This window comes from Catharus ustulatus, chromosome 17, assembly GCF_009819885.2.
Source record: "Catharus ustulatus isolate bCatUst1 chromosome 17, bCatUst1.pri.v2, whole genome shotgun sequence".
In the NCBI taxonomy this organism is placed as follows: domain Eukaryota; kingdom Metazoa; phylum Chordata; class Aves; order Passeriformes; family Turdidae; genus Catharus; species Catharus ustulatus.
The window spans coordinates 15,369,911-15,392,071 of record NC_046237.1 but is presented as its reverse complement, the minus strand read 5'-3'; the positions used below and the strand labels follow the sequence as shown (position 1 = coordinate 15,392,071).

Below are 22,161 nucleotides of genomic sequence, written 5' to 3'. Positions count from 1 at the left end.
GAGCAGGAACACGTCTTGTCTAATCCCAGGCTACGAGACAGCTGTAGTTCAGCTTGGTGCACTCAAGTCCTGTGAGAGTCCAACTAGCCAAGCTACGAAAGCTTAAGCAAGTTACAGACTTCAACCAATCTACATTATCAACGTCCTAAATTATTTCAACTACAGGGGTATTTGGCTACATGTCCAGCCACCTGGCAGAACTGCCATTGGCAAGACCAGCTCAGAGGTTTGCAAGTGCACTGTGAGATCATGATGGGACTATCAGGTTGAGTTGACTTTTTTTTTTAAGCATTAAAGACACTTGAACTTCATTGCTGCTGTTCTGCTACAAAATAAAATAATAATTTTATTTTGCTTCTACAAGACATCTGCAAAGAGCACAAACTGAAGCCCAGACTGATCCCTCACTAGGCTGGGACTAGTCCCGTCACCTGTCCCATCTTTTCTACCTCATTCAGAAACTCTGCTCCTGTGCTGAAAGAGAGAAGTACCTGTCCAGGACTGACTTGAGTGACTGTAGACAGTGTGATGCTCAAACACTGGACTGAGAGAAGCCACTGCTTTTTACAGACATACTAGGAAGGAAACTACTCCCAGCTCCTGTAAAACCAAGACAGCAGAGCTGCTGAAGGCCACTGTGGAGCTGCTGCACACTGACAATGGTGAATGTGCCACAACAGCTAAAAGGAAAATATGACTATTTATTTGTTAACAAGTTCATTTCTAAATATAAGATCTACAGGCATTAGAAGTATTTGGTGACCCATGAATGCCAGCTCCACAGGGAAAATCACAAACATCTGAAGTGTGCTGAGATGACCTGTTAAAGGACAGATATCCATCTTTATGATGGGTTCTATACTGTGTATGGATTAATAAAGGAAACATATTTTTTAACCTGTAAAATAAGTAAAACTTACCGTCAGGGACAGTCAGAGACAAAAACTGAAGGTAGCAGTACCTGCAGAAGTTCTATATTCTTCCTGCTAGTCAGAACCACTGTCCCATCATACAAATACAATTAAGATGGTACCAAAACCAAATGCTCATTTTCTCTCAGAAGGATGGCAAAAGCTTTCTATTCAAACAGTGGTCAGAGAACAGTTGTCCAGGTACCAGACTTTCCACAAAACAAATGCACAAAGAGCTTAAAACTTTCAGTTTACTTCAACCAGTTTCAAAATCTTTGTTCTTCTTGTGTATTTACATAATTGAACTGTACAAAGAAGTGAATTACAGAATTGGCTCCCCCCGCCCAGCGGCCGTGGCTCCCGCAGTTCCTGGCTCCCCCCGCGTGGCTGCAGCTCCCGAGGGTCCCGGCTCGGCTTGCAGCTTGCACTTTTGGGTTGGCAAATTTCCGAACTTTGTCCATATATAAGGCGCATCCAGACTATAAGACGCACTTCCGGGTTCGGACCAATATTTTAGTCAAAAGGGTGCACCTTATAGTCGTGAAATTACTACAATTTTGCACTAAGAAAAAGCATTTTTATATTTCTCTTGCTGAATAGCTGAAGTGAGGGATAAAAAACTCAGGGGGAAGAAAAGCTCCCCCTGAGCATAAATAGTGTTTGCTATCCTGTGCCTTCACTGGGGGAGAAGCAGAAGAGAGCAGTGCAGAGACCAACAGGGAACAACTGGTCAATGATGAGCAGGACTGGACTGGTGTACAGGGGAAAACCTGCTACTCATGGAGCATAAAAGAGAGCTCTTGTGTTTGGATGCACAGTGCCATCATAGAGCTTTTCTGCAGCACCACGAGTGAGATCATGGAATTTTGCAGCTTATTTGAAAGTCTGGTAGCTTGTTACTACACCTGCTGTCTGAGGCAACACAGACTCTTTAAAGCATATAAACCTCCTAACTAGATCACCATGGTGTGAAACATTTCATCGTTTCACTGCACAATCTTTTCTGTACTTTAGTCAAATACTGACTCATCTTCATCAAACTCTGAAAGGAAAATTACTCCAAATTATCTTTAGAAAGCTGTCTACTTCACACTAGCTGGGTTGGATAATTTTTGTTGTATTTAAGTTATGCAGAGAGATTATTTTAGAAGAAAATGATATGAAAGGATAGCTGAAAAGGATCAGGAGCATCTATAACTCAACCCATGTCAGTTGAGATGTAGTTTCTCACAACAGCCTCAGCTACAACTGCTTCTGTCAGTGTTCCCAGAGTGCCAGACTGGCCTGAACACCAGAAGTGGTGGTTGACATCCCCTGACCACTGCTCTGAGGTGCCCTGTGCCATGCATCAATGTGTGATGAGCCATTAAAGGTAAAGCCCACTAGGACCTTCCACTGTACCTGGTCATTCCTGCTTCCTCAGTTGCTCCAGAGTAACTGTTTCTGGAGCTATGCTAGAGCTGTCTAAAGAAATTACTTTGGCCTAACAACACAAGCATCAACAGCATTTTTGGAAGGCTTTATTAGCTTAACCCACTCATGAATAGCTACCAGTTTGGTGGACAGCAGGAAACACCCGAACTGACTTTTCCATAGCTCTGTTGTGACATTACACTTCAATGAATGATGATCACCAGCAGAATTCTGAACAGGTCCTAATTAGGTTTGCATGTTCTCCTGTGCTCCAGCCTGGCCAGCTCCCCACCACTGCTCTATCCAGCAGACTGAACCCAGCCTGGCTGTGCAGCTTCCTCTCCCCTGGGGCCTTCGTTTAGGCTGTTGTAGCCTATTCCCTCAGGGTAAGGCAGGACCAACTAAATGCTGGAGACATTCCAAATAAATTTATTCTTAAAATCTCTCTCAAGCAAGACTATCCTGATGCAATTAAGACACAAAACAGAGACTTTATTCCCTTTCTTCTGAAGCACCACTCTCCAAAATGGTACTGTGTTCTCAGGCTTCTCTATGCAAATCAGAGAAATCTTTTCCTGCAGGAACTGCTTTCTACATATACTCGGTGGTTGTCATTCTCCTCTGGACTTCCTCAGGGTGATCAAAACTTTCCTAAGTGCAGATTTGCTTAAGAAAAACAATGCTTAGGAGAACTTTTGCAATAGGTCTCTGAGTCAGGAATTGTAGCACAACTCTATTTGATCCTAAATACTTCAGAGGTGTCACCATGCTTGGTCTGGTGAAAATATGGAGCTCTAGGTATCCGCATGACAAATAACGAACCAAGAACAGAAGCAGACAGTGATCAGAATCTCCTGACGGGTCGTTGGTCACTAGATCAAGAAGATTCATAGCTTCTGAGGCAAATGGTCCAGCAGGAAAGACAGAAAAACTGGAGCCTTCAAACAAGTGTAGGATGTCCTTAACCTTGTCAAAGACAGTAGAAGCACTTCTGCTCCCACTTTACTGAGGACAAACTGCCTAAAGGAAGAGAATCCCAGAGAACACAGCAATAAACCTGCCTGGGAAAGCAAAGTATGTCATGGCAGGATACTGGTCACTGATCTCATCACAGGCAAAACCCACAGCGTTTCCCAACAACCCAGGTAGCAAGCAGGCCTGCCACAGGCTTCTCTGTGTCCTGGAATATCAAACCAGATCTCTCATTTGTAGTCCAGAATGACAGTGCTCCTTAGGTGAAGCTGCCAGGAACACAGAGGAGCCAGGCTCATAAACCCTAGAAAAATTAACCTCTAGTGCTAACCTCCACACTTCAATTTTCACCGTTATCACAACGAGGCAGAGGGATTTGGTTCTTTCCTGATTGTGCAGGATATTGCTGTCAACCTGTCCACAATATCTCACATGCAAGAGTATTTCAATTCTCCTCAGCAAATCTCTCCATAACCTCACCAGCTTGAACTGCAGCTACAGATGGCCACCTTCAAAAGAAGTCAATGTAGATTTGATCTTAGAAACTTGTGCCTATCCTGTACCAGTTTCATCTCTGTCATAATTATCTTCTTTGTTTTTATAATTAATCTTGAATTTGATTATTTATAGTTTATAATTTTAATCTTGAATTTGTGTATTAATCACAGGATGCATTGTCCTGTCAATAAGAAATCAAGATGAAAATATTGTGATCTCTGCAGATTCATCTTTGAGATGAAACTCTCTTTGGTTTTCCCAGATACTTGCAAACAGTCCAATTTTTAAAATTTATTGCACTAGTTTTCAAAATACCTATATGAATTATTAGCTCATCAATTCATTTTTAAAAAGTTTTTCCCATGGGAACAGTAGGAAATTAATAAACTGCAGATTTCAAGGGTCTTCCTTACTTGGTTCCACTGATTTAATTAACTGATTATAATTTCAATGGTTCTGCTTATTTATTCACTCTTTAGTGTAATGAGCTGCCCCATCTTTCACTATATTGAGGAGTCAGGAAATTAAAATGAGGGCAGGGAAAAAGGAGGAGGCAAGGAAACAAGGGGCCTTATGCGCAGTTATTTCTGTACAAACTTCCTTTGAGCCTTTGGACAGCTAAACCCGAGTCCATAGACTTAAGTTCCCTGAAAGATCTGGCACTTAAAATATTACTGTACTCCCTTGTGCATCTTCTGACCTGTATAAGTATGTAATGCTAGATGAAAACCTGATGTTTTTGGCTACTATTTACACAAACGAAAAAGGGAAAAAAACTTCACATTTAAGGTGTTAAATATTTTTACATGCAGCCAAGCTGGCATTCACCACCCTGCACATACCTTTCAGAAGTGAAAGAATAAATGGCAGTGCTTCTCATCACCGCAAATTCTCCCAATTTAAATGACTTTTACATAAACTTAAACCTTTCCTAAAACACCCAAGTAGGATTTTTCCACATAGCCTGGAGCAAGGCTTTTAGAAAACGCATGGCAAAGATCATTCCACTAGTGAGGAATTTTGAGATGTAAGAGATGTCAACTTCTCTATGGGACTTTTTGTTCTTCCACAGAAAACTGTTGAAATTCAGTAATCAGTAAAATGAATATAACCTCTATTATCAACCATGGATAGAAGGCTCTAATTTTTCTTACATTAAGTTGTATATAACTCCACTTCCTGGAAGTAATTATATTACTATTTTCTTTTTCACTTACCAGACATGAAGCTGGGCTACTAGAAACCATGAATTCAAAGTATCAGGCATTTGGCACCCTTGATGGAAGAGGAAATAAAAACACAAAACCAAAACAAAACATTAAAATTAATTTAATCACATTTTGTGCTTAACAGAAATTCACTGCACCAAAATCTAAAAGCATTTTAGTAATTTATTTTCAGCAATAAAAGTACATACATACTGAAAGCACACATGTTTGTGCTTAAATTCTAGAACACGCAGCCACAGGATGCTGTGGATTCTGAAAGATTTCAGGTGTTTAGAGCTGACTTGGATAACTTTTATCGGGGAGGAAAATTCCACAATGGAGAATGAGACAAACACGTGGTTTCCAGCTTGGAGAGTCCCAAAGCAGCAGTGAGTGACACAAAGGAATCAATGGATGCTTTGCTCCATTCTTACAGTCCTCCTTCCCATGTCCTGCTGTCTCTTGCCAGGGACAGAACTCTGTGTTACCTGGGTCTCTGCTCCCACTCCACTGTTTGGAATCACTCCACGGCAGCGCAGCCCACAGCACTCTAAGTGTTCCAGCCAGCCTACATTAGGATTAAACCCATCAACCAACCACAGAAACAATCTCTTTCCAAATTCAGCTCTACTCCCACAGGCACTGTTTTTCCCAGAGATGGCTTGTCCATATGTGTGTTCACATGATGGATTTCCATGTGCTGTTAGGATGTGAGGCTCAAGATTTAGGCCACGTGGCATGGAAACCATATTCTTCTTCCTCATGCTTGAAAAAAATGAACCTGTGGGTTCTGTGCATGCCAAATCCTTCAGTTCTTGTCAGTCTCAAACGTTCCTCCCAGGCACACTTCTGTATCTGTTTCCCAGAGTTTTTAAGGTAAGTCCCTAACAAGTAGGATCTGAGGGAATCACCTTGACCTACCCAGTACTTGGTGTTCTCTTCTGAGCTGTTCAAACCTAGCTGGAACAAGGCCAGAGAGCCTTCAGAAAGTGACTCTACAGTCAGATGTGCCCTAGGGAAGTCTTTCCTGTGAGTAGATTCCTTCCTGGCTGCTATACTTCTTGGCTGTCAAGTATTAAAAAGGAGATTCACCTAGATCATGAAGCAATACTTTCACAGCCTCTTTCTTTTTATATGCCAGCTCTGGTCAGAAAAACCAAACAGATCACCACTATTCATCCCTCCCCAGAGAGATGACTCCATCAGTCCTAGGAGGTGCCAAGCTTCAGCACCACTGCCCATACATCACCTCTAAGACAGTACAAAGACACTAACAGTCCATGTTTGGAGATTAAACACAGCTCTCCCTCAAACTTCTACCCCTTTGGCTCGCTCATTCCGTTTAGAAATAATTCCTGTGCCTAGAAATGACTGCTTTGACCTAAAGCCACGCCAAGGCATCTCTAACTAGGGCAGGAGCATACAATGCCTGCATTAACCAAAACATCTCAGCAAACAAAGGTTCCACAGGCAATAGTCAAACACTCAGTTCAGACAGAGGTTTCTCCAGTAAGAGTTCCCATGGATCAGTCCCCCACCAACAGAAATCACTGTGCAGTGGAAAACAAAGCTCACACCTCTACTCCTGAAAATATGGAAAGTTTTTAAAGACTTATTCAGTATACAGGAGGCAGTAATTTTTCCTCTAACTTTCCAAGAGTTGCAATTCTATTTTTATAAATAATTTTTAACTTCTACATTTGGACTGTCTGCATGGTAAATTTAAAGGAAGGATGGCTCCCTTAAAGCAAGAAGCTTGCCCTCACCTATCAGCTTTATAAAAATAATTAAATTCTAAAATCTGGGGGGTTGGAACACCTTATTCTGGTAAATTATGTGGGGAGAATAATTATAGAATGGACCATTCTCCTCAGAATAAAACTAGAAAAAGAAAAAATGCCTGATGATAAAGCTACCTATGAAATCATTATGATATTATTATCTGAGGAATAAACTGTTCTGTTCAGAACCCATTCTGGCCACATGTCTGGAGCCATAAGAGACACGAATGCTCAGAATTATGAGGACATGTCTTTCCCTGTAGTCATATTCTGCACTTAAAATTCATCAAGTAAGGGAGGCAAAACTTGACTGTGGACTTTTTCATGATGGATCATCTTTGCCCCTACCACAAGTTTAGGAAGGATACAATGTAGTAATACCCACATATCCTGTAAAAGAACAGGTGTGCTGTGCCAGTGTTTCCCTGAGTGTGGCAGGCAGCAGCTGGAGCCTGGAAGGCACCAATTGGGGTACAGGAGACACAAGAATCAAAAGTCCTGTAAGCTCAAGCCTTTTTGAGCTGCACTGAGTCCCACTAGGAGCCATCCAAAAGCTTATTTGGTAGGACAAGCTCTCTACTACTGCAGCTGTCTGACTCTAGAAAATCAACAGTATTAATAGTTCAAGTTGAATTCAAGGTAACCCTACAGTCCACATTCATCAGCCAAACACCAGTTCACCTCTGAGTATTACCAGCTTGATCTTAAAAGTTCTTTTGACCTTTCAAGTCTCTGAGGTCAGGCATGAAACTCTCTCCTCACAAGCTGCCTCCCCTGTCACATCAGAACTATCCATGCTCTGTGCCAAACCTGGCACCAATCAACTTTGCTATTCCCTCTGCTGCTTCTCTCTTTTTAAACAAGAAACAGCTGACATCCTAAAATAGCTCCACTTTCCACATAAGCAGCACAGTGCAGACATCTGGTATATGGGCTCTAAAGCAGAGTTCCCCAAGTTTTGTCCACTGGTGATCCAATATCAAGAGACAAAGGGATGGAAAGCATAATAAAATTAACTCCAGTTTCATATTCAAGAGTCTCAATTAAAACACCTTCTTTATATCCTCCTACAGCAGGCTCATTACTTGCATACCCATAGTCTGTATTTTGGGAACTGCTGCTCTAAGGTATATACAGAGACAGGCAGTTCACAGGGCTCTCATACCGTGCTACAAAAAGTCTCAGAAATTCCACTGGGCATCAGCAGGAATGCAGTGAGATAGAAGAGAGCCCATAAGACATGAAATGCTATCACTGACCTAGTACTCACATCACACTATCCATTTTTTTACACTGTCACCTGTGCAAGAGAGCTTCCCTACAAACTCCACACAGCAATCCAAGTTCTATAAGGTCACAATGCTGTTGTTCCTTATGCCCCAACACAACCACACCACAACAGCACATCCAGAAAACAGTGAGGAGGGCTCTGTGAAGAACTGGCTCAGCTCACTCAGGTTAACAAGCCCATGACTGTTTTCACACATGATTGGCTGCAGGTTTCCCAGGTCAGGTCATCAGGTTAACAGGCTCACACACCACCAGAAAGGAGCTAATAAGCTCTCCAGAGAGCAAAGCTGACTCTGAGCAGTTCACCTGGATATCAACACCCTCCAGCTAGAGCCAGAAGTGCACAAACACAGCACAGGTCAGCACACAGCTGTGGCTCAGGCAGCACCATCCTGCCCTGGGGCTCCCTGTGGGCACTGGGAGGGGCACAGCACCCACAGAGCACAGGCTCAGGCACTGCTCTGTTGCTGCAGCACCAAAGCACAGTTTGTAGGAACTTGCTTCTCTTCCTACCAGTCCCCCAGGCTGCTCCTTCAGGAGTGAGCAATGGGCTTAAGCAATGTCCATCTTTAGTTGCAAAAGGAAAAACACAGCTCCTGACTGACACAGTTTGATGAAGACATGGTGAACTCAAGTGAAAATTTGGTATCTTGCTCCATGCTATCTTCCCCTCTCAATTATGCACTATCTAGCACCTGCTTTTGCCACAGCTGCTCTCCACCAGACCCTTCCATGTGCCACTTTAGATCATTAGTACAGCAAACCAGGATGTAGGTAAACTAGGCTGCTTGCTCTCTTTCAGTGACCTGAACATTCACCAAGGACATAACTGTGCAGTCCAGAATGGGCACAGGAAAATGGAGATGTGAGACTTTCCCTTTTGGCTGCTGCTTCAACTCAACTGCACCTGGAACCACAGGCTAAAGCTTCTCCATGGCAAAATCACATCTAAAACTTCCCACCCATCGCACACTGCCTCTGTTTTAGGGGAACTGCTTTTCAACATGGATCACAAGCCTGTTAAATTTTTGAGCTAATCCCCCACAACAGCTGCATTTCTGTGTGAAGAGAAGTAAAAGAAACTTATTTTACCTGTTTTGATATGAAACCAATGATTTATTTTGAACCACAAGCACTGACCCCCACACCACAGTTGTTCTTATAGCACCAATGGGTGCCTCATGCACTCTATCAATCTGAGAAAAGTGCCTTGTTCCTTAGGCAACAACTGTCTCAAGCCCATTCAAATATATCCTACTCTATAGAATGCAGGTTTTCTTTTTAAGACAGTAAGACAACATCAAAAGCATAACTGAAGCTATTTTACTCCATATTGAACCTGAAGACCTGTGCCAGTATTTTTTCCACAGACACATTTAGAAATTCCTTTAAATTTTAAAGTAGCGCAACATTTAAGATCTTTGTACAATTAAACAGAGATAGTGAAACACCAGTTAAAGACAGCAAATCCCTTGTCTGAGAGGTAAATACCACACATAGAGGAGATACTATCTGAGCAAGCCTGGGAGGAGGGCACACAGCTGGAAGAGGGTGTGCACAGGGAAAACGAGGTTCTCAAGTTTTAATCACTAGTGATGAATCCTACTGCTCATAAAATTCTCTCACTCCCACAACCACAGAAACCACATCATAGGTTTGGAAAATCTTTTGAAAAAACACTTGAAAATTTTGCAACACCATTTAACAAACCACCCTCAATAAGCTCTGCACTGGATGAAGGTGTCCCTTCAGCTGATCTCTCATGAGGCAGCAGTCCCAACCTGTGCTGTAAGAAAATACCTGGTAGCTCAAGAATCCAGGTGACAGGTGAGATCCAGCTAATGGGTTTTCTACCAGCTAAATCACACTGCCACAGGAAATAATTCACATAAGAAAAAAATATTATTGTAGCTTACATAGGTCTCAAAAGTACATCTTCCCCCTTTGCCAGCCAGATTTGAAACTATTCAAAGCTGCAACCAATTTTTTAGCTAATAACACTGTGTACAACATCAAAAAAACACCATCCCAATCCAAGCCACTAATATATCTATATACTTATTGGAAGGATTTGTATCTCTGTTCTAGTCATACTCTCTTACCCTGTCAAGAGATGTGTCCTGATTTAATGCTGTCAGGGTCAGAAAAAAACATAGAAAGTCTCTTAAGTGGTACCCAATCCTGCCCCAGCCATGACAGAGAGAGACAGGTGATCCCTGTGATCTAACTGACCTTGTATCATAAAAACATTGTGCATAGTGGTGATTTCCTTACCTGCACCCCGGTAATACTGGGGACAGCACAGGGTAGGATACAGAGACCATCTGACCACCATAAAAAGGGAAAAGATATTTGGATTCTTAGTTTATCCCACTCCAGCAATAAAAAATGGCAATATCCTTTGAAATCCAGGATATTCCAAGTTGTACCCATCCCATCCTGTTCCCCACTCCGGCAGGGAAAATGTAACAATGCCAGACTCCAGACTCTGAACTTGTACCCCTGTCACTCCAGAGCTTAAGGGAATACTGCAGCACAGTGCCCATCCAGCTGACTATGCCCTGGTAAGGTCTGATAAGTCTTTTTGGTTTTGCATTTATCGACATAAATATATCCAGTGCCATAATTCCATTGAATGTTCTCTTACCAGGGCAGCAATTCAAATACCATCAGTCCACCACTTACTGTTAAAGAACTCCTCGTAGTCAGTTTTCTCCACACAGCATGTGTACATACGCAGTGCTGCCACCTTGATCTTCTAAACAAAAAGAGACAATACTTAAAGCATTCATCAGCAGAGCTGGTGAACATGACTGGCTTTGTTCCACACACTGCCATTTTTGTATAATTAATTTTGTCTCAAAGAAAAAAAAAAACATCTTCCTGAATATCCTTCCAAATCTAGTGTATTAAAATACTTGATATAATTCCAGAAAAAATAAATTAAATGGCTTTCCTTACAGTGTCTCTGAAGATCCCAACTCACAACTCCTGATTTCCTCCAACAAATTTAAGTGAGGTATACCACTAAGTATTTTGTGTAATTTAAGTTTTAAATATTAAAGAAGTCACAAAAGTCCTAAAGAAGTCCTAAAAATAGCTTTTCTTTCCCCTAGAAAAGTGACACTTAAAGGAATCCCTAATGATGAACAACATGAGGTACTCTCGGTTGCTTTGGCATTTCTCATTTAGCTCCTGGCCTGTCATTACACCAAAAACACTTCCAGTCCATCATCTAGAACACAGACACATGTGCTGAAGCTTCAAAGAGCACAGTAACTAATAGCAAAAATCTTAAAGAGAAATTACATTGGGTTTCAATTGCTCTGCTGTGGTTTTTTGTTTTTTCTAGTGACATACCAGTGATCATCTCAGTGCTCACCGTATTGCAGGGATGAGCACTCTGCCTGCTAAATGGCAGTTCAAATTATCAAAGTAATTATTTGTGTCTCCTCTAACCAAAAAGAAAATAGAGAAGTTGCAACTGATTGCTGAGAAAACACAGGAGCCCATAACTTTTCTTATTCAGTAACCTCAGGCTTCTGTCAAAAATCAAACATACATCTAAACTTCTTGAAGTAAAATGATTTACATGGCTTACAGGAGTTCTGAAGGCTTCCCTTTTAAAGTAAACACTGCTTGGCCTGTGAGCTGAGATCTCCCTGGTGAGAGTCACTGCCCCAGAGCAGGCATTACTAGACATCAAAAACATATTGTAAAAAACAGTCCCCACAATCCAGGTCTTAAATAATGCAGGTAACAAAGGAGAAACTGATGAAATTTAATCATGGAAGTTTTAGGGTGTAGAAGAAGTGTGGGGGAAGGGAGAATAAAACAGAAGAAGGCAAGAGAAATACTAAGAAAATTCCCAAAGATCTCCTACAGAGTATGGACAAGGCCAAAAATGCACTCAGGTCTCTTGAGCCCTAACCACAAAATAACTCTCTCCCAACCCAGGTTCGCCAGCCAAAAGCAGGCAGTAAAGAGTAGCAATTAAGGAGAACTCTGAAATCAACACTTAGAGCTAACAAGAATCTTCATTACAACAATATGTACACAAGCACATGGGAGAGAAACTACACTCTCAAGAGGTTTAGCATCACCTGATTAAAGCAACTGATTTTAACCAAAATAACTAAGCCTGTTACAAGTAATTTATCTTTGCTTTACACTTTCTGAGGAGCAACGTGCAATCAGCAACAGTTTCAGATCAGTCTCTGAAGAGCTGCACTCTGCCTTGCAGCTATTCAAAGCACCTTAAAACTTCCCCAATTTTTAATCTTTTTATTCAAATAATGGTTTTAATTTTAACACCATTGTCCTTTCAAGCTGCCTTTTCCTCTCATTCTTTTGCACTCTTCCTTAGCTCAGAGAAAAGGAGTTATGGATTTCATCTTTTTTTTTTCTGCACAAGGAACCAAAAGCATCTCTCACAGAGCTGCTCTTGCTTAGTGAGTGTTAACAACCATTTTATGGAAGGGCTATTTAAAAAGAAAAGGAGAAAGAGAAGGACCTATGTGACTCTGCCCTAGTCAACTACCACTGAACAGTGATTTGAACAGCAACCACACCATATCTCACCACTGATTGCTCAGCAAGCCCTCCTGTAAGGCTCTTGCTCTGTTCTTTGGCTCACAAATGAAGTAAAAATCAGATATCTGAGGAAATTCAAGAAGGATTTAGACTCTACAAGCCAAAATATTATTGTTGCCTATGTCAACGATGGCAATACATAATAGAGGTTCAAGATCTGGATTATTAATCCCTTACATCAGAAAATAGGAATTTACATTAAAACTTTTCTTATGATAGGAGCAATACTAAATGGAAAAAAATGTAGGATGTTTTTGGTCTGCTTTTTAGAACTATCAAACAACCAAAGTAATTATTAAATTACTACTTTACCCATCTGCTGTACTTGAGTGGTCCTGTGAACCCCATTGCTTCTATTATCCTTGTAAAAGCACCCACTTTTTCTTCAGATGGCTCCAAGGAATCTTTTCCAGAAAGATGCTGTAAAATTGAAATAGCACATGTTTCAGTCTCACCAATTAAATCTAACACATTTTAGTTAACAAAGTTATAAATTTACCAGAGAATTTTAAGGATTTTTTGCTTGCTTTCTTTGTTAAACAAAACAAAGCAAAACACTCTTTAGGTCTCCCCTGAAAATATTCCACTGTTTTTCATATGTGCAATTCCTCTGTTTATGAATACAAACATCGCATAACCATTGTGATAACAACATCCCATTGGAAGCTCACATTCGGATAGTTACAGAAACCTGCTTTCCAAAATACGGCTCCTATTCTACACTCCCATATTCATTCTAGGAGTCTTTACTTGAGCTTAAGTTTTTTGCAGATAAAATAAGCAAACAAATCACAGAAAGAATAGATAAAGCTAACCTTTCACATTCCCTCTCTTCCTCTCACAGGCACTCTGCAGTAATTACACATTATACAAACCAATCAGCTCTGTTTTAAAACCAATGAAGATACATGAACCCATCATTCTTACCAAATAGCTCCCCTAGACTATTATTCCCCTTACAGTTAATCTACAGAGTACTTTCAGAAAACCCAGATCAGCAAAGTACTTAGTCAGCAATGATTTGCAGTGTCTGCAAACATGAAGATAAATGTTCTCTTCCAGACTTACCACACACTTTAAACACCCCTGGGCTGATGCTGTGGCTTAAACCCAGTGGACAGGTGGGGATAGGGGAGAGAACTGGGGGGGTAAAAGTGAGAAAATTCAGGGGTTGAGATAAGGGCAGTTTAATTAGTAAAACAAAAGCCACAGACACAAGCAAAGCCAAAGGAGAAATTAATTCCCCACTTCCCCAGGGAAGGCAGCTGCTAAATCTTCCTTCTTCCCAAGCTTTGTGTGTGAGAATGATGCTGGATGGTCTGGACTGTCCTTGGGGTCAGCTGGGATCAGCTGTCCCCACTGTGTCCCTGCTGTGTCCTTGCAACTCCTTGTGCACCCCCAGCTACTCCACTGATGGGGTGAGGAGCAGGAAAGGTCTCAACCTTGTGTCAGCCCTGCTCAGTAACTAAAACATGCCTGGGTTATCAGGGCTGTGTCCAGCACAAATCCAAGCCACAGCCCATACCAGCTACTAGGAAGAAAATTTACAGTAAATTCACGAATACAAGCCGCACTGAGTATAAGCTGCATCTCTGGGTGTTGGCAAATATTTCGTTTTTTGTCCATAAATAAGCCGCACCCGAATATAAGCCACTCTGTCGTTCGCAGCGAGGACCCGCGTGCAATTAGTAACAGAACTGCGGGAGGGCGGGGTTTACTGGCTGAGCTAAGGCTGTGCAGGCTCGGCCCGCTAGGGGCTGCTGACGGGGCCAGGTGGCCCAGCCCGGTGCTGCCGCTCGGGGCCACCCGCCACTGCCACTGGGCTCGGTCACCCCGGGTCGGCGCTGCCCCGCGGTGGCAGGCAGGGACGGAGCTTCCCCCGCTCCTACGGCAGCGGCGGCGGGCGGGGACGGAGCTTTCCCGCGCCCGTGGCGCCGGCAGCGGGCAGCGACTGAGCTTTCCCACGCCCGTGGCGCCGTAGGCGGGCGCGGACAAAGCACCCCGCCTCCTCCCCGAGCCGCGGCAATGGCTGCGTGGGGCTCCCGTCGGCTCCTGGAGCCGCGGCAATGGCGGCGCCCCCCCCCCCACCCCCGTCCTCCCCGGGCCGTGGCAATGACGGCGCGGCCCCCCCCCACTCCTCCCCGGGCCGCGGCAATGGCGGCGCAGGGCCCCCGTCGGCTCCCCGGGCCGCGGCAATGGCAGCGTGCCCCCCCACCCGTCCTCCCCTGGGCTGCGGCAGAGGAGGGAAGAAGAGAGCTCTCCCGCCTCTCTCCCTGCCCCCCGTGCTGCCTGCAGGGAGCCAGGGCAACACAGTAACACTGTAACAATCGCGGAATGCCGGCTTTTACTGGCAGGTGCTTGGCTCGGCGCCCTGGCTGGCACATCTGGGGTTGTAAATGTCAGAAAATTATTCACATATTAGCCGCCCCCGACTATTAGCCGCACTTCCGGGTTTCCACCAAAATTTTTGTCAAATTGCTGCGGCTTGTATTCGTGAAATTACTGTACTCTGCCCCAGCCCAAAGCAACACAACTGGTAAGAAAACTTTATGGCATTCTGCCCCTAAGCACTCCAGCAGCAGCCATCAGCCAGCTGTAATCACCACCGGCACTCTGGCAAATAATTTCCATGAATTAAGTATGTAGTGTAGACTTTTTGCTATCAACAAATTAGTTTTAACCTGTCTATTGCACATAAATCTTCTTCATATACTTGAGGAAATACAGCTGAGAGCCACTATAATCTGCAAAAGTAATGAGACCAGGATGCCAACTCCAGCAAGGATCAGGAGTAGGTCCTTGGGTATGACACAAAAGCAGAGAAATACAGCACACACCACCTCTAGGATGTACCTGTCCAGCTTTTGACAGACATTCCTGCACGTGAAAATGTATCCATTCACTTTTTTGTCAGCTGCAACTGGAGGAGTTTGAAACTATTTAACCTCTGTAACACAAAGTTGTGGTATATTGGGTATCACAGTTTAATTATGCTAAAAAATCCCCAAAGCCTTATTTAAATCCAGCCTTGTAATTTGGACTAGATGCCCTTTAAAAGTCCCTTCCAACCCAAACTATTCTATGATCCTTGGATGTTCGCAATTTTCCTGTAAGAATCTGCAAACAACCATTTCCTATCCCACTTTTCAGTAACTTTTATTAGTTTTATAGGCCAGGGTACATACATACTCTTTAGTTTAGAAGTGTCCTTGAATAGGCTATTCTCATATTGAAAGCTTTTCCCCTTCCTGATCATTCTGTATAGACTTCCCAGCACTAATATAGTAGTTTTTAAAATGGCATGAATGGTAAGTAAATACATATTAAGATACAGATTAAAATACAGATCTATACTCTGCCCAAGTTGCTATATTTAATTAAAAACAAACTGTAAAGGAGACAAAAATTATAGTTTTGAGACAGAACCCATCCCCGTGTATATCCACACACAAGTCTGATCATTTGAGATAAAACACTGCACTTGTGCACTGTCCATGGATGATTGTCAATGGCTTGAATCCTGCCATGCCCAGCGTTCAGGTAAATGGGGAGAAACACACTCAGCACCATTTTAATATCTGTCAACCACCCAGACAGTGTAACACTGCCCAGGACCTCCTTGATACTCAGTTCCTCCTCTTGAATGCTGATCATTGAACCTGTTCACCACACTCCCTCTTAACAAGGTCTGCACATCCCACTCTCTGCCCCATGGGATGCACCCAGTGATTCCACTGACACATATGTGGGTATTTAAACCAATTTTTAGTACCTTCTTTGCAGGATTATGCAATGCAATACTCCTTGCTACAATACAAAGGGCTCCTAAGCTTCCATCATAACTTCATAATCCCTTTTCAGCCATGCAATGATAGGAATTGCCAAGGCAGAACTTGTGCCCCATGACCACTGCAACACTCACTCAATCAACATTCATCTCCTCCACAGGAATTCAAATCACACTGAACCTCCAGTGAACCCAGGGAGAACTTCTCTACATGGCTCTTATTTATAAATGCATATGAAGTCTCCCTCTGTACAGGTTTTTCATAATGCAGAGAAAGTTAAAATTTATCTCAATTCATTTGTTGTTAGGTCATCACAAAAACAATGGCTAACCAACAAGCAGGTTTTTCTAGGAAATGCCATGTTTCTTGCTTCATTTTTCTGCAAGGCAGCCTGCACTAGCTCAGGAGATGGTGAAGGGATTTAAGCAGAGAGTGCTTGGTTCAACCTTATGGATAGAGGCCTGAAGCTCATCCTGCCAAGGTCAGGACTGCAGCCAAATGCAATTAAACAATCCTATAAGTGTCTGTAAAATCAGACCTAGGAAACTAGGAAACACTGGGGTGAGGAGGGGGGAAGCTGTGTGGTGCTTAGTTACCAGCTGGGCTAAAACCCCAACACAATGAGAGAGAGAGGGAGAGAGAGAAAGATATTGTTAAAAAATATATTTCATAACTCACTTAAAACGAGCTCGTCAAGACACTGTGCAAGGGACATAAACCTACCTCAGACTGCCTTTCCTGCTCAACACCTGAAATGCAGTGCTTAAAGCAAACAATCTTTTCAATTTTGACATCAAACATAAAATAAAACATCTGGAGCTCTCCATTAATTCCAAACCACTTTCCCACCAGACTGCACAGTCAAGTTCACATTTCAAAGATGAGTAAGTACTTCTCTATTCAAAATAATGAAGATGCAGTCCAAAAACCCACCTCAAACCTACAGTGTTCTAAATTGTTTCCTGTCTGGTCATAAATCCTGCCTGCGCTCTCACACCATGGCTATTTTTAATTGGGAAGTTTCCTCATCCATCTTTCAACCATTGTACTCCTCCCCTTGCCCTTTCCAATACACCAAAAGCAAATCTTGAGTCTTGCCTTGAAGATCTTCATAGCACTCCTGGTTTGTTTGATCTACTGTCTTGTCATCCACTGCTCTCCCAGATCTGCTCTGCAAGTGCTGCCTGTGCAGGTCTCAGAGAAGTGCAGGCAGGAATGGAGACAAGGGGCATGCATCATGTTTGGGAGTTTGGACTACAACTTTAACTCTGGCCATGATAAATTGTGCATGCTTCAATCTTTGTGTATGCTTCAATCTCCGTCTGTAAAATGTTTCTTTATCAGGCAGGGATTCTTCCCCTGCACACTTACAGTTTTAGTTCACTTTTTCTAACCATATCAAAAAAATCAGTTTAAAATCCTTCTTAGTTTGTATCTCTAACTCCACACCAGCAAAATTCACTGGATAGCAAACAGAGATTATTGTTTTCATGAAAGTTTTACCCATCAGTCCCTAACTCTTCTTCCTTCTGTCCTCTCATTTCTCATGCATGCATTCCATTTTGCCATTTTCTTCACACTGATTAACAAAAGTAGCATCAGGGTATTTACAGTAATTTCACGAATACAAGCCGCACCAATTTGACTAAGATTTTGCTCCTAAACCGGAATTGCGGCTAATAATCAGGAGTGGCTAATATGTGAATAATTTTCTGACATTTACAACCTCAGAAGTGCCTGCCAGAGTGCCAACCCGAGCAGCTGCAATGTCGGCATTTTGTGATTGTTACAAATTGTTACTCTGTTGCACCACGGGTGGAGCCTGGCTGCCTGCAGGCAGCACGGGGGGCGGGGAGAGAGGAGGGAGAGCTCTTTCCTCCCCTCCTCTGCTGCAGCCCAGGGAAGAGACGGCAGGGCCCCGCGCCGCCATTACCGCGGCCCGGGGACGAGGGGGGGGACCCGGGCCACCCCCGCCGCGGGAGTGGGGAGGGTGGGGGGGACCCGGGCCACCAGTGCCGCGGCTCGGGGAGGAGGGGAGGGACCCGCGCCGCCACTGCCACAGCTCTGGGAGGCGGCGGGGGACCCGGGCCACCACTGCCGCGGCTCTGGGAGACGGCGGGGGGCTCCGTCCCTGCCTGCCGCCGCGGGGCAGCGCCAGGCCATGGTGACCGAGCCCAGTGGCAGCGGCGGCCGGCCCCCAGTGGCCCCGCTGAGCGGCACCGCCGGGCTGGGCCACCTGGCCCCGTCAGCAGCCCCTAGCAGGCCGAGCCTGCACAGCCTTAGCTCAGCCAGTAAACCCCGCCCTCCCGCCGTTCTGTTACTATTTGGCAACTTTGTTGCACACGGGTCCTCACTGCGAATGACAGAGCGGCTTATACTCGGGTGCGGCTTATTTATGGACAAAAAACAAAATATTTGCCAACACCCAGAGATGCGGCTTATACTCAGTGCAGCTTGTATTCGTGAATTTACTGTACTAGTTGAGAGATGCTAACACCCTTGGTTTAAGTGGTAAAGTGATCTTACGGAGTTGGTTCATGCCTCAGGAAACTTCTACTCCGAGACAAAAGACAATACACATACAAGATACATATCACAGATTAATAAAATGGTACAGATAAACAGTAAATTATTGCACAATAATTAGCTCCTATTAGTAGACTGCACGACAATTTTCAGTGTTCAAGAGATAGCAAAACTGTCACCACAGATTATTCCCAAACTAAAGAATCAGGAAACATCTTCTCATTTCTAATATATGTGGAAGGAACATCTGCCCCCAACACCTTGACATAATTTCTTTCCTCACTGGAAGGAAGCCCTCAGCCTTGTCCATGGAACCTTCACCCTGATAACCCAACTGTAATTGCACTTTCAATTGCACCTATGCTAGCCCTTCATTTTCTGGAAAGGAACAGAATTCCTTCTCAAATTACCAGACTCATTGTTCACATCTTAGAGAAAACTTGAACCCTCTCCTATGTGTTCTGAGAAGTGTTTTGCCTCTCTGTAGAATCCCTAGCACATGTGCCCTCCAACAATAAAACTACCCAACTCTTCTCACCTTATTCATATTGTAAAAGTATCTGTTTTGCTGTGTGATGGCTCCATTGGCTTGAATCAATCCACCACAGAATTTAGAGAGTTGGAAGGGGCCAGCCTTGTGTCTCTAGTAGAAATGATAAAAGAAAAGAAAAAAATTAAGAGACCACTGATTTAACTTTACATCAATCACCTGCAGTTTGCTTCCAAGTCAATTAATTCTGGCTAATCCTGAAAAACTCTGTATCACAAAAAGCACAAATTTATTATAACAATTGTTACAAACAAAATATGGAACCATAAATGTACTGATAGAATGGACTGGCAGAACACTTCACTCAAAAGCCACAGGCTCTCTGCTTTGACTCTCACACTACTTCTAATTATGGGGTTTGTCTGTTGATAAAGAATAATTGTTTTTTTCCTGACAAACAGCTGTTTTTATCCACAACTTTACAGCCCATTCAATTGTTTTTGTAGCCAAGACTTGAGAAAACACAAATTGCAGTATAAAAGCTCTTGAGAAAACTCTCAAGCAGGAGCAAGTGGGCTCCCCAGGAAAGAAGCTGCACCCTGAACAGAACACTCTCACAGCCTCCCAGCACACCCAACTTAGCAGTACCTTATTTGTAAATTAATTCAGAAAAAGTAAATATGCTGTTCAGAGCAGACATCCCCAGATGTGTACTGAATGTAGAGTAAGCCCAACTTAATAAAACCTCACAGCTTCTCATTTCCACCTCTAGTCCCAACATCACGGGCTACTGGTGTGAAATGGTGCTTCAATAGCAGGGCTGGTATCTATTCCTATTTTCTACACATTTTTCACCCCTTTATCATTAACTGCTATTACATGATGCTTTAGTTGACAGACACACTCCAGCACTATGCTGGTTGTCCCACAATGGTGAGCCAAACTGCAAAGCTTCCACTGGAACAACACTACATGTTCTGTGCAAGGTAAACATCCATCAGTACTAGGAAGTCCAAGGCCACTGTACAGTGGAGATATTCTATAAAATAAAGTGTTCCCTAAAATAAAATCTCGGAAACAGCATGCAAACATGACTGGCCTGTAATAGCTTGTTTGGAAAAGTAACACATCCATTTGGACTTCTGCATTTATCTTCTCACAACAGATCATTTGGATCTATTAAAAGACATACCTGGGCATGCAACAAGAATGTGACCTCACTCTTGCAGCAGCAGAGAGCTCTGGATTTGCCTTGGTATTTTCACAATACACAGTGAAGACATCACTTTTGGAAGCCTCTTTATTGAAAAACCATTACTTTTTCATGGCAATTTAAGATCATTCCATTTTTCACACACTTCAACATGCTCTGATGTCTTACCTGCAAAGTACTGCAGAGCATCCGCCGACAGAGGCCCGGGACTGTAGTGGTCTGTAGCAATCCACTGCACTCTGCTATCCATTGGGCCACTTTAGTCTGGCAGCTCTGCAATAAGGAGATGGGCAATGAAGAAAAGGACACAAATATGCAGAAATAGTTTAACTGTCCCTCTGCTTCCAAAGGTTTTATTCATTCATACAATAGGATCAACATGGAGCTGTGCCACGGGGGCAGGGGGAAGGGTTTAGGCTGGAGATCAGGGAAAGGTTCTTCCCCCAGAGGGTGCTGGCACTGCCCAGGCTCCCCATGGAACAGGCACAGCCCTGAGGCTGCCAGAGCTCCAGGAGTGTTTGGACACCACTCTCAGGCACAGGGTGGGATTGTTGGGGTGTCTGTGGAGGGCTAGGCATTGGACTCTATGATCCCCATGGGTCCCTTCCAGCTCAGGATATTCCATGGTTTTAACAATCCTCAGATTCAACTCCCAACTTGCGCTTGACAAGAACATAAATTTTGATATGAAAATATTTTGCCTTCCAGTACAAGTATCCAACCCAAGTCTGATGGCAGAAACAGATGAATGGAAGGAAATGGTGGGCTGTCTACATCATAAAACCACACCACAACTTCTCTGCCTATTCAATAAATTCAAACACTTAAGAAGCATTCTTCAATTGACTGAGTAAGCTCTAAAAAGGCTTCCACCAACTCAGCTTTTATGCATCTTTCTTTTACTTTACTCAGGCACAGCTAAGAATTTTCGTATTCCAAAAGCACATACTTCCCAATAAATTTCAGTGAAGATAATTATTTTCTGTCATAAAAATGTCAGCAATACAAAGAAGAGGTGGGGCTTTTTTTGCCTGCACTTTCTTTGCACTTTTCACTTTCTCCAACATTCACGTTAGTACAATATTTGCCTTCTTCAAACATGCACTACGTTAATACTGGAAATCTTACTGGGACGGAGATGCCATTTTCTAATAAAAATAGCTTCATTTTTGGTTGGCCACAAAGATGACTAAGAGACTGAAGCATCCAACATATGAGGAGAGGATTAGTTTACAGAAAAGAAGACTTCAGGGTAATCTTATCAATTTGTATTAATATCTGGTGGGGGTCGGCAGTCAGACTGTTCCTGGTGGTGTCCAGTGAAAGGACAACCAGGAGAGCAGCAAATGTACCCAGAGGTAGGAGGAACCAACACAAACCAACCTGAGCTTGTTTTCCCCTCCTGTGACCAGCACAGTTACTGCAGTCCCTCAGGGGTGTCCCACAACTCCTTCCAAGGAATCCGTTAAGGGAACTGA

At 43.3% G+C, this 22,161-nt stretch overlaps 1 protein-coding gene across 2 annotated transcripts in view; it reads right to left on the bottom strand.

Moving 5' to 3' along the window:
* LOC117004168 (ubiquinol-cytochrome-c reductase complex assembly factor 1) overlaps window positions 1-22,161 on the bottom strand; it is a 50,899-nt gene that overhangs the window by 25,762 nt on the left and 2,976 nt on the right. The window contains exons 2-6 of one of the 2 annotated variants that reach the window (XM_033074717.2): window positions 20,852-20,956; window positions 19,519-19,623; window positions 12,979-13,086; window positions 10,759-10,831; window positions 5,012-5,069 (exon numbers count right to left, since the gene is read on the bottom strand). In XM_033074717.2, coding sequence (XP_032930608.1) covers window positions 5,012-5,069; window positions 10,759-10,831; window positions 12,979-13,086; window positions 19,519-19,623; window positions 20,852-20,956 — 449 coding nt within the window. The remainder of the gene's footprint in view (window positions 1-5,011; window positions 5,070-10,758; window positions 10,832-12,978; window positions 13,087-19,518; window positions 19,624-20,851; window positions 20,957-22,161) is intronic. The other variant, XM_033074718.2, reaches the window with a different exon arrangement.